Source organism: Culex quinquefasciatus, chromosome 3 (assembly GCF_015732765.1).
Source record: "Culex quinquefasciatus strain JHB chromosome 3, VPISU_Cqui_1.0_pri_paternal, whole genome shotgun sequence".
Taxonomy (NCBI): domain Eukaryota; kingdom Metazoa; phylum Arthropoda; class Insecta; order Diptera; family Culicidae; genus Culex; species Culex quinquefasciatus.
In genome coordinates this window covers 151963970-151982464 of record NC_051863.1, presented here as the reverse complement: position 1 = coordinate 151982464, position 18495 = coordinate 151963970, and the positions used below count along the sequence as shown (strand labels likewise).

Here is an 18495-nt window from a genome sequence, read left to right as displayed (position 1 = left end):
AAATTAAGAATTTTCATAATAATAGGTATTTACAATCTTTTAAAAATTCTTATGAGTTACCGAGTTGTCATAATCAGATCCACTTATTTATTTATTTTTATTTTCAGATGCAAAAAATGAAGCTGGACCACCTGATTGACATTCTCCAGGCGCTGGAGCAGAAGGAAGCGATTCACTGCATCGACGAGATGGTTTGTCGGAACATGAAGTAAATCTGAAGCTGTGGAAGCTGCTGATATTTATGCTCAATCGACTAAGTGATAGGTAGTAACGAGTTGCATCACAGTCTAGGCCAGTGATATAGTTAAAGCTTGAAGTTTCTGAATGAATAAATTGTTGCTGTTCTTTGAAAGATTTATGTTTGAGAGACTGAACACACATTGTAAGAGTGACTTCTCTCTGTTTTGTAAGCTAGTTATAACTAAAATCACGAATATTTTACGAAGTCATATTTACCGTGTAAGCAAGGTACAAATTTGTATGTTTTAGTGATAATTGAATAAATGTATTTGGTGAAAAGCCTATTACGAGAAGTTTCAATACATAAAAGCTACCCCATTTTCAAGTGATAAACACCGTGCGTCTCCATAAAAGCATAACAAGAAAGAATATTAAATTGACTTATCTTTCGAAAATCTCTAAACGATCAGCGGTTAAAAATGGTTTCTTGTTAGTTTCCCAACATTTGTAGCATTGATTTAGTGTTCAAGAAAATTAATAAATCTTTTTAATAGTTGTAACATCACATTTTAATCGACGAATTGATGACACCCACCCACAATCTGTTTATACGAAATCCATAGAACGTACTAAAACTCGTGTTAAAAATCATCATTCAGAATCTCACCTCTCAACTCTATAGGGTTCAACTTACCTGTGTCGGTCGTGCGCCTCGCACGTGCTCATAAATAAGCATCATTTGCTGGCCAAACCGGCTAGAACCGGTCGAGTAGTCGCAGTCGGTTGGAGGAGTGATTTTCAAACAATACCTTTAAGAATTCAGTACACGTGCGAAATGCGGTGTCTGAGTTATTCAATTACTAGTTTTTCTTCTACGGGTGTGATGGTGAGTGTGAAGGTGGGTGATTCTCCTCGGGAGAGGCCTTTAATTGTAAAACAATTATACACAATTATCAACTATTTACCTTTGCGGGGATAAACTGGTTCTAGCCGGTACAATAATCAGGTGAATTCCGAGTGTTATGAAACAACATGTGGGTGTGTTTGTATAACGTTTAAGCTTGCAAGCGGGTGAAGCAATCTTTAATTAATTTTCTAGTTTATATTTTTAAATCGATTGAACTGTCTCAAATAGTTAGGAATGATTTCAATTGCATTTGTATTACAAATTTCTCGAGGAAAATATTCATAGTATTACTTTTTAAAACAGGTGCTGAAAAAATAACTTTCCAACACTCTGGTTGCAGAATAGTAGTTTATGCAACTAGTTGCAAATAAAAAATATAAATACGACGAGTGGTGAAAAAATCATGTTTTGCAACGAGTTACATACAACATTGTTTGCAATTCTGAAAAATAATCGTTGATCGAGTTTATCAAAAAGAAACAAAAATGTGTTGACGTCCAAGCATTTAGCATTTTTTCACATTTTTCCGACTCAGTAGTCTCTGAGCACTGAAATATTTTGTTCTGTCACATTTTTTCAAATAGCCTACTTTTCTGTACCAAAAATAACAGAATCGAATAGCAACACTTTTCAAATAAATGCTGAAAAGTTTTACTTTTCAGCACTCAAATGGGTGCTGAAAAGTTGAACTTTTCAGCACTTGTTTTGAAAAGTAACACTTTTCAACATTTTTTTTTGATTCAAACGATTTATTGACAAAATACATGAAAATTTGACTTAAAATTTCACTCAGTGTGTGTTTTTGGAATTGCAAAAAATGTTGTATGAAACTCGTTGCAAAACTTGATTTTTTCAGCACTCTTCGTATTTATCCAACTCGGTGAACCTCGTTGGATAAATGTACGACTCGTGCTGAAAAAAAAATCCTCTTTTTGCAACTTGTTGCATGAACTACTATTTAAGTTCGTTTTTTTTGGCGATTAAAAGTTGGCCATTCAGAAATTCGAGAACGACAGAAAAAATAAAAGTTTCGCAACGGAATTGCAAGAAACAATGTTCTTTTTTGCTTTGCGAAAAAGAGAGTCTGAAACAATACATTCCAATTTTGAGAAATAGCTTTGGGGTCCAAAAAATGCTGTGCTGGAAAATCGATTTTGTTATTAATAGAGTTTAACGTGAAATTGCGTATTGCGTAAACAAATACAGTCATCCCACATATTTGGAACACCCACAAATTCGGATCACTTTTGTGATGATTTGTCAATAGCATACCAAATGAATCTTTTCTGGCGACCCTTCTATTTTTAGGACCTTTATTTGGTCATTCTCTTGCTATTTCACTAGTAAAAGTAGTAGTAAAACTGCATCTCAAGACTTTTTCATTCAGAGCAGCAAAACACTGCCATCAAATTGCATGTTCCATAATTGTGGGATGTTATTGTGCCTCCCACAATTGTGGAACACCTGAATTAAACAGATATTTTCACGAAAAAAGTTATCAGACCATTTATGAAACATTATTAAGCTTTAGTTTCATTGTTTCCAGTGTGTGAAGTCATTATTTTGTAGAAAATATGTACTCCTGGAGAGAATCAAAGTTTGTTTACATCCGTAAGAAAAAAGTGTTCCGAATTTGTGGATTTCAAGGGTCAAAGTTTTTCTTCAAAAACTTGATATAAAAGTTAAAATTTGCAGTTGTTTGATACAGCATTCGAAAGATCGCAAGAAAAGCTTTCAAATGAAGGTGAAAGCGAAGCATTAAGTTCAATTATCGATTTTCTATGATTTTTTGAACATTGACCGAACTGTAAACTGTTCCGAATATGAGGGATGGCTGTACCGGTTACAAAAAAATAAAACAAAATCAATATTTTTAACTTAAATCTTTTTTTTTGTATTTTACAACATTTGAAGGGGTAGTAAACAAAAGTTTCTATTCTATCGGTGCGTCTTAATGCGATTTTAACTAATAACTTTACCTTACTTCTAAGCGAAATGAATTCAGTTACAGTCCTAACTAGCGAATGTACCCTACGAATAAAATGTATCTGGTTTCTCTTTCTCTGTGAGTATGTGTGTTACCCGTTCTCGTTGGCCCGCGACGGACAGGCCGGTTGGCCACCACGTCCTCCTCCTGCCGTTCGCATCCCCCATTCTTCAAACCAGATCAAAGTCGATCCGGGCGCCCATCCGCCGGAGCGCGATGATCGTGTTGACCGCCTTGGTCCACCGTTTCTTAATAACATAACGTTTCAATTTTGTTTTTGTTATAGACAGTTCGGTCGTGCTCTGGGCCGTCGTCGTCTCCGCGAGCCACTTGTGCTGGAGGGCCTGCCGGGCGGTCAACCGCTGGGTCCCGTCCGGACCAGCAGCTTCCGGACAAAGTCCTTGGCGTCCTCGGACACGGCCTCGAACGAGCTGTACTTGAACGAAAACTTGCCACTGTTGACGTTGTTCATGGTGGCCAGATCGTTCCCACCCACGAACGGTGACAGACCCGACAAGCTGGAAAAAGTGGGGTAGGAGTGGGAGGTGAAGAAAGATTTCTGTTTGTGGGTTCAAGTGTGGGCACGAGGTTTAATTCTTTGGTTAGATTGCAATACAGCCATCACAACTTCCGACACTCATTTGATTTTTTTCTCTAAAACAAATCCGATGAACGATTTAAAGCATTTCTAAAGTTGACCTATTGAAAACTAACCCGAGAATTGTTGGGAGCGTTTTTTTTTATATGGCGAGTAGTGGGTGGCGCAAAACACGTGTTTTAATACTGCTGTGTAAAAGTGTTAGGCACAACCAAATCTCAAAAACAAAGAAATTTTTTATTTAAATGGAAAGTTCAAATTTTTACACAAACATAATGTGCTCACAGTATTTAGCACCATCTTTAAAGATTTCATATATTTAATTAAAAAAAATAATTCTTAAGAAATATAAATTTCATTCATTCATTTCGCGTGACCTGGTTCACTAAAATAAACGGTATGTAAATAACAGAGCCACGACTTTTTTAAAACTCCGCTCTTTACAAAGATTCATTCGAAATATAAAGAAATTTAAAAGAAAAAAAAATTAAAGCTGTTTTAATAAATATGTAGATGTTTCAGTATTGAAGTTAAGATTCTTGAATTTTTTTTGGATTATCATGCATACATTTTTAATAACTGATTTCAAGTTATTTATTTCACAAATCCGAGAGAAGCTGATAAGTTTTGATAAAAAAAAAATGTTTTTAAAGGCAATTTGCATTTGAAAGCATTATAATAAAATCATTATTATTCGTTAAAATAGAGCAACTCTTTTCGCAAACCGGAAGTGGATTTTATTTGTATTATTTGATTTTGCTGAAACTTTTTTGGGGGCTTAGCCTATGATCGAAGTAGGCATTTTGTATCATTGCATCATTCAAGTCGCCATACAGCTGTCCAGCCCAAATTGAGTGTAGGTAAATATTCGAAAAGGGATTTCCCAACCGATTTAGTGTATTAGCAAAATTGTATGTAATGATGAAGACAATCCAGAAACAATAAACTCTTAAATATTGCTTATTGCGAGATACAATCACGTTTCTCCTTCGCTGTGACTGATTGGAGATTATAGCCGCCTTACTTCCGCAGTGTAATGGCCTATCTACAATCACTTAGCTTAGAAAATTTCACTTAGCTTAGGAATTTGAATCAATGGAAATGAATCTGAGTTTCTACAATGGAAAAGTAATCAAATTAGAAACTGACGTTTGGTTTGGAAAATTTCAAAATCTACGGTAAGTTGACGTTTCCATATCAAAGGTAAACAAACAACTGCATAGCAACGTATATCAGCCCAGCAAGTTTTCTAAGTTGATTGTGGATTACGAACGTAAGTTGCAGACTTTCCTAAGTAACTACATTCCTTAGATGTTCTAAGCTAAGTGATTGTAGATAGGCCATAAAAATCAGCAAATTGAACTGAAATTCTACGTTGATTTGGCTGTCAACTTGATTTGTTTTGAATATTTTCCAAAAAGTGAGCTGAAAACTCAAGGCAACCTTTGACAACAGCCGAAAATTTGTTCTGCGGTTGTCATGCGGCTGTCATGCAATCATTATCTTGCGGTCGTATCACCGCGCGTGAACTCTTATTATTGACGTCCGCGATAATAAATAACTTATTTTATAAATCACTTTTTTCACAAAATTATTATATTCTCAAAACCGATTTTTATATGTTTTAAGGTATCAATAACAGTATCTTTCAAGTAATGGGGTTCTCCACAAACAAACAATATTCACGAAGTTATATGTTATGCAAAAAATGTAATTATAAAACAATTAAAAAATCATTTTTATAAGTCTTATTAAATTTGCAGTTATTGCGATTACGTGCACCGTTTTCAAATGTCACTGAAGGGTAAACTTCTGAGAAAAGGCGCATGTTGATTACTTCTCAGTCCATGTATGTATATCCTTTTCTAATAATAATATTTTTTAAATCAATTGTCAAAGTTTGTCATTTGACATGTTTAGTTGACATGTTGATTTTTAAAATATATTGATTCGAATGATTGGAAAATTTTACTAAGATATCGGACGTTTCCGAGCTGCTAGTTTAAAAATTGAGAAGAATTAGCATTAAAAATAAATGATTTTTTCCTCAATTCAAAATTTATGTATTTGCAAAATTGCAGCAACTATTTTTGAGATTTGAAAAATCCAATTATTTAAATTGAGAATTGTCACAATTACGTGAAAAATATATAGAATTTCTAGATTGCAAACCAAAACTTTTGTTAAGGAAATAATTGTTCCAAATGGATTATGACGCAACACACAGCTGAAAGGAACTCCAAAACTCTGTTATGCACTTCAAAACAACTCATTGTATCTTGATTATTCACCAATAAACCGAATTGAAATTGAAATTAAATCAAACTAAAACTTACTTGATTTTTGGACAAAATGGAATACTTGCTTAATACATTGAAAAATTATGACTGTTCAAAAAACATTTCTCCTTGATTCTATTTTGTGATTGTTTCTCCATGGCTTAAAATATACTTTATAAAAATAGAAAATACTGTTTTTGAGAATATCATCGTTAATTGACAAAAATAAAAAAAATGAATTTCGGGTAATTTTTAGGTTATTATTTTCTTTTCAAAAATTCTTAAGCTACATACCATTTTTGTATGGACAGCTGCCAAAATTGTACGAAAACTAGTAAATTTTTAGTATTGGGTTAACCATATTCTACCATCGCCATAATAGCCGTCATCTAAAATCACTTTGAAGCCGTCTTTAAATTATTTAAAGATCAGGATTTACAAAATTTTTTTCAACAATTTGAATATCTGAGGAGCGGGATTTCGTAAATATTTTTTTTAATTGAAGCTGTCAAAAAACACCTTTTTCATCAATATCAGGAAAACGAGGTTAAGCAAAATTTGTTTGTACTTTTGCCTTCCTCACCTTACTGAGGAAAGGCTATAAAATCACTCGAAAAATGAACTTATTAATTTGACCTCGTAGACCCACCTTCACGTATACATATCGATTCAGAATCATGTTCTGAGCAAATGTCTTTGTGGATGTGTGTAGGTGGGTGGACAAAAAAATTGTCACTCGATTATCTCCGGACTGGATGAACGGATTTTGACCGTATTAGTCTCATTCGATCCGTCTTGAGGTCCCATAGGTCTCTATTTAAAATCAGCAAGTTTAGTTAAGTACTTCAAAAGTTATGCTAAAAAAACGATTTTGGCGTAAGTCCGGAAGATTGTAAAAAGGGTGGTTTTTGCAAGAAAACCTATCATGTTATACATTTTTTACATTTTTAGAAAGGTATTAAAAAGACCTTTCCAATGAGCCCAAAACATTAAAGATCTGACAACCCTATCAAAAGTTATTAGCACTTAAGTGTTATTTATACACTTTTTGGAGGCCGGATCTCAGATATTTCAATGAAAATGATGTCCGGGTCCATCATGCGACCTGTCGTTAGTTAGATAATCGAAAGACCTTTCAAATGAGCCTTAAAACATCGAGGATCTGACAACACTATCAAAAGTTATTAGCACTTAAGTGTTATTTATACACTTTTTGGAGGCCGGATTTCAGATATTGTGATAGAAATATTGTCGGATTCTTCCATGCAAACTATCGTTGAATAGGTTTTTTATCAGACCTTGCCGATGAGCCAGATATATTGAAGGTCTGCGAACCTTATCAAAAGAATTGAGTAATAAAGTTGATGTGTTAAACATGTTAAGGGGGAATGTTGATATTTTTAATGAATTTATTTACTTTATGAATGTGAGGAAGGCACCAACCACCTAAAGGTGGATTAAGTAACGTTTTTAATTCAACAATGACTTTGGAATAATGGTAAGAAATTTTACCTCATTACACTTTATTTAATATTATTAAACATGTTGCATTTTTGTAAATTATGAAACCCTGTTTTTAATGTTCGTAGAACTTAGATTATGCGAAAAACAATTACTAACAATTAATGCAATCAGATGACTCAGGAACACTTACTAGTAAAACTCAATATTGATAGTGATATATAAATATAATCGTGCTCTTGAATTTGACTTACGACTGAGCTAAACAAACTTTTTTATACATTCTTTCACAATTTAGAAACGCCTTGTTAAACAAACACCAAAATAAGACTGTTTCGTCACGTTAGTTAATCTATTGTTGTATACATAAAAAATATATTTTATACAGGGTATGTGCAATTATTACTCATAAAGTGCGTCATTTTGTTAAACGTGTGTCGAGTGTTTAGCTGCCTCTGGTTGAATAGTCATAGTTGTTCTGATTAATGATGGATTGCGCGTAGAGTTTGTAATATGTCAGTTTGAAGTCGTGAGTTTCTCATTTTTCTATACGATAACCCTCGAGGGCACGTAAGTCAGGCCTTTAAACCGGATGGCTGTAACAAGTGGCAAAACCCAGATATAAGATTTCAATCTCCCGTGATTATAATCAAGTTAAAAGAATGACCAGAATCCGGAAATTCCCAGCACCTTGACGTTCAGGAACGGATTTCGTAATATTTATGTAAGGGGATTTTTATAGGTAATATCTCGGGGGATTTCTAGCGAAAATGACGCGAAAAAATGACGTCAAATTTCATGAATGAAATGTTTCACACGAGGGAAGTCTGTGCTAGTACGTGATTAGACTGCGAGCACGTGCGGAAATACTGACTAAATCGGAGTAGATGTGGCAACTCGTGTGTGTTTACCAAAAGGCAGCTAACTGATGCACAGAGTTTACTCAGCTAAATCTGATGCAAAGGTATGACTAATTGTACAGATTTAGCAAACGTAAATATTGTTTTTGTTGAACGTGTAATTTTTGACTGATTTTAAAGTCATTTCAAATAAAATTTCTTGATCAATAATATCACTTGGCACAAAAGTTCATCGAAACAATCCATCGGAAATGGTCTCAAATAGCTCGTTCATTCGGCTCATCAACTTGGCTAGGGAGAATTGAGTGATTTCACCCCAAACCATTTCACGGATAGTTTATTTCCAGCTGAACTTTCAGCGCCACCATAAGAGCAATCCGGCACGAGTATCAATAATAAAAACTAAAGTTAAAACGTTATGTTACCAAGAACTCTTTTCGTTCACAGTCAACGATGTTCCCTGTTACCCCTTTTTCGGTTCATTTACTTCTGTGGAATAAAAGCTCAAAAAAATACAAATCAAAAGTCAACCTCAACAGGATGTTAATAAGTTTCCATAAAAATGGTAGAGAATCGAGCAGTTGAACACATGAGCGAGAGAGAACAATACACAATGTAAGACTATTACAAATGTCTACAAAGGGCAAAAGAAAAGAACATTCAAATTATGGAACAAAAACCGGATGCACTCAAAGTCTGCCTGGAGTAGTCCTGATTCTACTTTTACAGGTTTATCTGGGTGGCATCGAACGACTATGGTTAAAGGAAATGTGTGTTGTATGAGAAAAGAGTTCAACGTAACACTAACGAGGGTGAGGTTATGGTCGATTGGTTGTTGGATTTTGGTCCACAGACGGTTCATATGTCCAGTAGTGGTAGGTCTTGAAATGGTCCGATTGGTTAGTTGTTGAAAATTGCAAAAGCAAAAATAAAAGCCTAAAAAGCGGATCTACCCTCCCAAACATATTAAAAACGAAGGAAACCAAAAGAAATTTCATAACAAAAATGTTTTGAAAAAATCAGAAACTTCCAAATAAATTTAGATAACATGTTTAGAAAAAATAGGATTCTAAGGCAATTAAATCATTGGAATTGGTCAATTCATATGACACTAATACAGAGATGAACATTTTGACTGTCCATTTTTGGATATAAATATTGTGGAATCGTTCTACAAGATTTAATCCATAGAGGAGCTAAATTTCTAAGAATGATTTCACAGTTTATGAACCCAACAGTAGAGTTTTTTTGGCCAGAAATTTACTTAATTCAATTTTGGTTTGAAATGAATCATTGATCAACTATTTTAAGTTTCTGTACGTGGGCAAAATCAGCAAAACTTTAATTAAGGTTAGAAAACGAATCACAAGCATTATTTGCTTAAGTTAGTAAACAAATCAAAGCGAGTAGGTTATAAGCAAAGTAGCTCCTGTGTTGAACAGACATTAACCCTCATTTACTTACAGCACATAGCATATCACTCCCAAACTCCACATGTCGGTGTAGAAGTAGATTTCATCGTAGTTTAACACCTCCGGAGCTGTGAACTCCGGAGTACCGAACATGACCTGTTCATAAGAAAAGATTAGGAATTCTAAATCACACTTGAGTTACTCATATTTCATACCTGAAGCTTTTTATTTTTGTCATATCGTCTGGCAAAACCAAAATCGATGATTTTGATTCGATTTCCAGTCTTTGTTAGGCAGAGGATGTTTTCCGGCTGGAGGAATACAACATTATGTTAGTAAATGTTTTCAAACAATTCTTTAAGTACCGTACACTAGGGCGAATAGGGACTGCAGGATGAATAGGAAACGTTTGTTAACTGTTGATCTGAAATCAACATAAAAACTACAAATATTGAACATGAAAATGGTTAAAACAGCCGTCTTCAATCACCCCATGTGTCCCAATTCACCCCAGTTTACGGTGCAGTTCAGGGTTAGAAACAGTCGTAAGTTGATTATTTTTTTCTTTGTTGTTGAGTTGCTGAAACGGTCAGAGTGGACAAGTATTACTTATTTCGTCATAAAAAAGGGCAGTCTTGTTTATTGCTAAAATACAATGTACCCAACCGAATTACGACCAACCTTCATGTCCAGATGAATTATACTCCGGCTGTGGATGTACTCCATGCCTTCGCAGATCTGTTTCATGAAGACGGCGCACGCTTTCTCGGTCAGCACAAAGTCATCGTCTATGACCCGCTCAAACAGCTCACCACCTTGGACTCTGCAAAAATCAAAAATAAAAAGTAGCTTGCAACAATGTTCTCCAAATTGCTACTCACAGTTCTAGTATCACATAAACTTTGTTCTCGTAGTCGAACGCATCGTACAGCTGGATCAGCCGCGGGTGGTGCAGGCAGCTCATGATGTCGATCTCCCGCAGCGCGTCGGTGCGTTCCTTTTTCTTCTTGCAGGGTACGATTTTGGCGGCCAACTCGAGCCCGCTGGCTTTGTCCCGGCAGAGGAACACCGTGCCGAAGGTGCCCCGGCCCAGCTCGGGCAGAATGTCGAACGACTGGCGCGGGTCGACCTCCTGCTTGAGTTGAACCTGCCGGTACGGGAAGGCCGGGGCGAGTTCTATGGGGGAGAGTTGAGAGAAGGGTGGGGAAGGGTTTACAAATAGTTTAAAATAAGCCCTATGGATTCACTTTAAATAAAGGAAAATTCGGTTGACGCTTAAACAGCTTCGGAGCCAAACTTATATTTTATTTTGTTGGGGACGCATGGTTCCTCAAGTTTCAAATGTTCCATTAGAGTGTAATATGGTACAGTCATCCCACATATTCGGAACGGTTTACAGATCGGCTGAAAGCTTTTCTTGCGATCTTTCGATTCATGTATAAACTGACTGATTTTTTTACGCTTTATATCAACTTTTTTAAGAAAAACATTGACCCTTGTAATCCACAAATTCGGAACACTTTTTTTTTACGGATGTAAACAAACTTTAGTTCTCTCCAGGAGTACATATTAAACAAAATAATGATTTTACACACTGAAACCAATGAAACTCATCCTAAGCTATGGGTTTTGAATGGTCTGATAACTTTTTTGAGAAAATAGCAGTTAAATTCTGGTGTTCCACAATTGTTGGAGGTACAATAACAATGGGGAATGGACGACTCGTGCTGGAGAAATCTCGCAATTTTTGAGCGTGATAGTTTACTAAGCCTAACTGATTAGATATTCAGAAGATTCCGAGGACTTTTAAGAACGGCAAAAGTGATGAGAATTGGTCGAAAGGCTTAGAGTGATTAAAATGGGTATATTTTCCTTATATAACAGGTGCCCGAAAATTAATAAAAATAATACCTACTTCTGAACAAAAAATACTAATAATTTTTATTAATATTTTGAACGAATTTAAAGACAGCTTATACATTTAGAAAATATATATATTTTCTTGAAGTTGTAAGTTTTATTTTACAGGCAGCCAAGGCATTGATCCTCACACTTATATTGACCATTCAAGATGCTATTCTATACAATTTTGTTGCAAAATTAAATTAGAACTAGGGTCAGAAAATTGTTGATAAATTTCCCGAGAATTCCTGGGATATCACAGGAAATTTGTTGAAAATTTCCTTTTTTCCAGGAATTTTGTAAACCTGGGAAATTGGACGGTCTAGTTTGTGTTAATTGTTTATTTTCTACATCTTCTATGATTTTTTTATCTTTAGGTCAATAATCAATATTTTCAAAACATCTATTTCTTAAACTAGGGGAAATATACCCATTTTAATCACTCTAAGCCGTTTGACCAATTCTCACCACTTTTGCTGTTTTCCGATATTATTACATTTTCAGATGTATCAACAATAGAGAGTTGCTTGCTCACTTTTATTTGAGCTATTTATTACTTTGGAAGAGCCAAGAACACTTTATGAAAGCTGTAATTCATGATCAAAGTGCTGATAGGCCTATAATAGAAATAGGCTGAGAAAGGGTATGGTTCCCCTAAGTCCGCAAAATCAAGGGAACAAAATGAACTTAATAAAATCTACAAAAAATGGTATACCAGCATCTTGGGAAGGAATTTTCTGATCAGTTTGGTGTCTTCGGCAAAAGGTTCAGGTATTTGTTAGGACTATAGTAATATATTCATAAAATGCAAAAATGGACAAAATTTTGGGTGCCAAATTATGATTTTTTGACGAAATAGTGGTAGAGTTTAACGGTTTTTAAAAATTTAAAATGATTATTAAATAAAAAAGTACTTTACAAAATACTTGAAAAGTACAATGCTTTCGAGTTTTTGACACATTAACTGCCATCATAAATAAAGACAGTTTGCTGAATTGTTTTCCAAAAGAACTTTTGTTTTGATTGCTGTTTTTCCTCAACAAAATAAGTTTTGCTAGTTATGCCTTGGTAGTTCCGATCAGTGAAAATATGCAAATATGGTGAAACTCTAACGTACCTGAAAATGAAGATTCCTGAAAAATTTAAATAGACAGTGGCGTGATCAAGTTCCAGAAGAAAAACAATATAATTTAAGAGTGTGCGACATGCTCCACTCACTGTTATGTTTTCAATGTTTTGCTGGTAAAAGTTTTTTTTTCGTTTTGTGAAAGTGGCTGCCAAAGCTCTCCTTTCAAGAGCAGAAGCTGGAATTACGGTCCGCGAAATTTTAATTGTATTCATTCGAAAATAGTGAATGGAAAACTGCATCGAAAGCGGATCAAATTCGGCTTTAGATTTGCCCCAAAAGGAAAGAAGGAGAACTGTTCGATGACACCGATGCTGCGCTTGGTGACACCGGACAATCTTTGTGCTGGACTCGGGTGAGCACGTTCTATGTTGTTTGATGTATGAAAGTGATAGTAACTGTAGTGAATGAATGTGTTCTGATTTGCGAGAGTCATTTGAGAGAGTGAGAATCGTGATATCAAGTGAATTACGTCAGCTGACACGCTTGATTAGAATTATTACTACCTCATTGTTTTTGGGGGTCGAACCCAACAATAAGTAGGAAATGGAAAACATAAATTGTTTTTTGCAAACACAAAAATTATCTGTGTGCGTGCGTATGTGTGTGTGTGTGCGTGCGTGCGTATGTGTGTGTGTATGTGTGTATGTGTGTGTGTGTGTATGTGTGTGTGTGTTTATGTCAGGGTGATAAAAAAGTACTGTTACATTCCGTTCATTTTCTAATATATAAATAATAGCGTAAATATTAAATAGCAAGTCGATTCCGGCCAGCGGGGCCTCGTGGTTACTTTGCACAATTGCTCGTGATTTTTTTTTTTCGTCCTTTTACTCACTAGCTATCAGACCTTCCTTTATCATCGTGGATCGGAAGGCACGACGCCGGTTGAGTTCGTCTAGGTTTTTGTGTTTTCATAAAACGTTAATATCATTACAAGCACGCAAAGCCAATAGAACTTAATAGGAGAAACGCGTCGGTCAGGACCGAATATATATATTTTTTTATTATGAATTGCGGTAAATGCTATTGGTGAGTCCGAATTGTTATGCCTTTCCGACAGGTCGCAAGATTTTTCGCATTCGTCGTCGTACCATTTCAGCTCAATAAACATCGTGACTCGTCGTTCACACCGTCAATCAGTACCTCACTAAACAACAATCATTTAAAACTCGTAAAATCATCTCAAGTTAATAATTACATTGTTTAATTCTCATTTATTAATTACAAATGATTTTGGTTCTATCTTTCCACAGCCGGCTGTCTAAGATTAAACCATTTTATTTAAAATTTAACAACAGATAAACGGGAAATGTCTCATCCGCAGCATCCGATTGCTTGCCTTGAGAATAATATATAATACTTTTTAACAAACACTTTGATTTTGGGTCGCATCATCATCATCTATGATGAATCCTGACCAAACACCCTATCCTACTAACAAGTTTTCAGGTTCCTAGCGCTCGTGGGGTGTAAGCACAGAGTAAATCAGCTGCCCTAGTAGCAACCTGCGCTAACTAACATTCCCGTCCCTTAAAATCGAGGTCTACAAACTGACATGGCGGGCGCCGTTGGTGGCCAATGACTGTTACCTATTTGCAACTGATCTAGCTTTAGCAATCATGGTGTTTTATTTTTTCAGCGCATTCATACATGCTGTTGATAAGGGAACAACCACTAGATCGTCGAAGCCTATAATCAGTAGTGCTGAAAGGATATTACGGTTCTGTTCAGCAACGGAGGGGCAACCATGGGTGATCTCTCATGCTCATGCTCATGCTCATGTTCTCATTAACTGCCATCATAAATAAAAAATATTAATTAAGTATCCATTGCACTCAAACATAAAGAAATAATACAATTCAAGTTGTATTTAAGTGTCATGGATGGACCATTCGATGTTTATTGAACAAAAAGAACCATGCGTGAAATTTGGTGATCCGCTAAATACATATTTGAGCAATTCTTTCAGATTTCGGTCATTCGATTTTGTTTTGTATTTTTTAATCCGGCTGAATTTTTTTGGTGCCTTCGGTATGCCCAAAGAAGCCATTTTGCATCATTAGTTTGTCCATATAAATTTCCATACGAATTTGGCAGCTGTCCATACAAAAATGATATATGAAAATTCAAAAAATCTGTATATTTTGAAGGAATTTTCTGATCGATTTGGTGTCTTCGGCAAAGTTGTAGGTATGGATAAGGACTACACTGAAAAAAATTATACCCATTAAAAAACAATTGGTGATTTATAAATCAACATTTGTCGCTAAAACTTAATTTAAAAAAACACAATTTTTTTTTATTTTTTTTATTTTTTATATGTTTTAGGAACATAAAATGCCAATTTTTCAGAAATTTCCAGGTTGTGCTAAAAAAATTTGACCGAGTTATGATTCATAACTCGGTCAAAGATTTTTTGCACAACCTTGACATTTCTGAAAAGTTGGCATTTTATGTCCCCTTAAACATATATAAAAAAAAAATAAAACAAAAAGTTTAATTAAAAATCACCAATTTTTTTACCGTATATCATTTTTTTCAGTGTAGTCCTTATACATGCCTACAACTTTACCGAAGACACCAAATCGATCGAATTATTCCTTCAAAAGATACAGATTTTTTAATTTTCATATATCATTTTTGTATGGACAGCTGCCAAATTCGTATGGAAATTTATATGGACAATCTAATGATGCAAAATGGCTTCTTTGGGCATACCGATGGCACCAAAAAAGTTTCAGCCGGATTAAAAAATACAAAAATAAAAATTCAAAAAAAGATCGATTTCGTAGAGAACTGCTAATTTTTGAAGCATTAAAATTAAAAAAAAACATTTATGGAAAATATGAAAATAATAATCTTTGCAGCCGGACGAATAAAAAGGAAAAACGCGACCGTTTATCAGCGTGGCCAAATGTTCACGAGCTCGCAAATTGGCTCGTTCGGTAGTGGGTTTTATGGTTTGCTTGAATTGTGTGTAAACAGACTGTCAGTGCAGAATTCGCCATTCATTTGGGCATCTTTCACGCATCCACCCACCATATGGCAGCAAGTGGTCGGTTCTGTTTTGTTTTTTTTTTGTTTTTGGGAGATCCCAAATGCAAAATCCCGGAGAACACGCAGATTCCAGAGGATACAGTGGGAAGGAAAATGGCCGCATGCGGTCAATGTGACCTGACGGATTAATGATGGCAATGATTGTTTTATGTCTGGAGAATCCCAGATCTTGGGCTTAGAATAGACTGGAAAAACACTTTAAAATTTGGTGACGCATGAATGCATTCTTTCGAAAGGAAAATGTCAAACGTTATTTTATTTTATTTGGAGAATTGAACGTTGATTTATTACTATATAAATTACAAATTGCAATAGTGTTAATTTGAAATTTCTATTCTATTTTTTGCCGAAGATGTTTGTGATGTTTCTGGGTGGGGAAAATGTTTGGATTTTCTTTTCTTTGTGTGGATGACGACGACGACGGTGCGCGTAAATGCTTTCTAGAGTGGGAGGAGAGTGGAATTTGCGCGCGGGGGTTGATTTACACACTAAATAGAGTTCTGCGCGCACGCGTTGGCCACAGATGTTAACGAGGGAACGAGTTATTTTGGCGCGAGCATGATTTGTTTACGTTTTCATGCAAGTAAACCATGCCCTGAATGACTCGAAATGGCAGTATTTTTACCAAAGGAAAGAGTGATAGTAATGTATACCTTGTATTTTATGCACGTTTTGACCTACAATTTTAAATTTAATTGTGCTAATTTCAATAATTAAAATATATGATCCGAGAAGACATTTACAACTGCAATTAGTCCCCAGAAAAGTCATGAAAATCTATCCAACTCAACAGTGAAATTCATTGTACTCTCGTACTCTTCAACCTCAGCAATGAAAAGTCGCATCGTTTGTCCTGATGAGCCTGGAATTCAAACTGCCATGTATCATTTGTCGGGTGTGACGAATTGTGCAGCAATAAAACCACACTCGTCTCGCTTGTCTCAAGGTTTCACCCAGTCTCGGAACGATCTTGGCGAATCTGTCACCATGAAGACGCAATATTTTCGTCAAACTTATTTTTGGAAATCGAATATAGGTCACTGATGCGGCGAAGCAACGCACCTTTTTGGAGAGTTCTACCTTTCGCGTCCCCTCGAACGTTTATTGAACCACCTGCCCCGTTTGGGGTGGAGAGCACATTAGGAAAGGTAAGTTATATGACGGCATGGTGATGATGCCGGGAATTCACCGAAATATTTTTGCGGTAGCACTGAAATCACTCAAAACAGGGCAGACAGAGGTGAGTGAGTGAGGCATTCCTGCATAAATTGAGAGTGGTGATGAAACTGACAGGATGATTGGTAAACGGTTATTTTTTAATTTTGCTGTCTAGCAATTTGCCAGACACGATCAATGCGTGATTATTTAATGGTAGGGTAAGGAAACGTCAATTTGGCCCACAGTATATATTTTCTAGAATAAGTAGACCTTTTAAATCTTCGATTCTTTTGAAATAGAAAACAAATAAGTAGATACAATTAATAAATGTAAACACATTTTATATTTTCAAATTTAATGTTTATTTAACAGAACATATAAATATTTTTCAACAGAAAACTACAAAAAAAAACTTTTTGTGTTTTCTTCTATCATGTTTGAACAAAAAGGAAAATTCCACAATTATAAATCTGGAATGCAATTACAAATTGCTTTGTTTTAATTGATATAGTACCGGTCAAAATTATGTGATATTGGTCGTTATTTCTCATACTTATTTTTACATATAATATTGAAAATATAAATGAAAAACACAGCCAAAGTTTTCCCACAGAATTTTTTTTTTTTTAACATTGGCACAGTCACAAAAAACACAAGTCACACTTCCAGCCTCATAATTTTCTTTAGTTTTAAGAATTCTTCTTTCCAATGCGTTTTAGAGATCAAAAATTAATTGAAAAATGATTTTTTGGCGATTTTTTACATCGAAGCCCGCCTTGGGATTAACTAAGAAAATTATACGTAGCGTAGTAATTTTCCAAGAGGGGAATCAGATTATTTAAAATGGAAAAGTACGTAAATTGGTAACTTGACTTACACGAAAAAAAAAAACAATTCTCAAAATCGTGAATTAAATTCACGAATGCGAGAACCACGAAAGAATATATTCACTAGGGTGGGTACGTTTTTCAAAAAGTTCTCGGATCAAGTTTTAGTATGGTTCCCCTTGTAGGGCATGCCCATAGGGACTTTCATGCCAAATATCAGCTCATTTAGTTGTAAACTGGCTGCGCGCATCAGGGTTAAAGTTTACATGGGAATTGCTATGGGAAATTGGAACTTTTTGTTCAAACGCTCCTACAGGTCTGGGAAAATCACGCGCCAACTTCTGGTATGGTCAGGCCTATGGGGAATGGTCTGGAGAACACTTTTCCCGAAGAGAGCATATGGATTCGTTGTCCCTAGACCTGGCGCATCGGCAAACAATCCGATGTCTCCGGAATCAACGGTTTTTCCCCAAAAAGCATCAAATTTTCCTTAGCATGCTATGAAAGCTTGATGAACACCGCGACGCCATATGTCAGACAGCTACCACGTGGGTGAGAAACGGCTGGAATATTTAATTGCAAACCTTCTTTTATGTAGAAAATGATCATTTCGAGTAATCCTGATATTATTTAGTCATATTCAAAATCTTTGCATGACAAATTTGTATTTTTTTGCAAATATTTCAACCACGTGGTAGCTGTCTGACATATGGCGTCGCGGTGTTCATCAAGCTTTCATAG

The 18495-nt window shown here is 35.4% G+C and overlaps 2 protein-coding genes across 3 annotated transcripts in view; one reads left to right on the top strand and one right to left on the bottom strand.

Moving 5' to 3' along the window:
• The window catches only part of LOC6044826 (nuclear factor NF-kappa-B p110 subunit), a 30167-nt gene extending 29643 nt beyond the window's left edge, over positions 1–524 (top strand). Inside the window, exon 9 of one of the 2 annotated variants that reach the window (XM_038261827.1) lies at positions 108–524. In XM_038261827.1, the coding sequence (XP_038117755.1) occupies positions 108–212 (105 nt within the window). In that variant the 3' untranslated portion in view covers positions 213–524. The remainder of the gene's footprint in view (positions 1–107) is intronic. The other variant, XM_038261828.1, reaches the window with a different exon arrangement.
• Positions 525–2957: 2433 nt separating this feature from the next.
• LOC6044825 (myosin light chain kinase, smooth muscle) overlaps positions 2958–18495 on the bottom strand; it is a 33474-nt gene continuing 17936 nt past the window's right edge. Inside the window, 6 exon segments of the mRNA XM_038264481.1 lie at positions 2958–3450; positions 3453–3592; positions 9737–9840; positions 9900–9995; positions 10366–10507; positions 10566–10860. Coding sequence (XP_038120409.1) covers positions 3245–3450; positions 3453–3592; positions 9737–9840; positions 9900–9995; positions 10366–10507; positions 10566–10860 — 983 coding nt within the window. The 3' untranslated portion in view covers positions 2958–3244.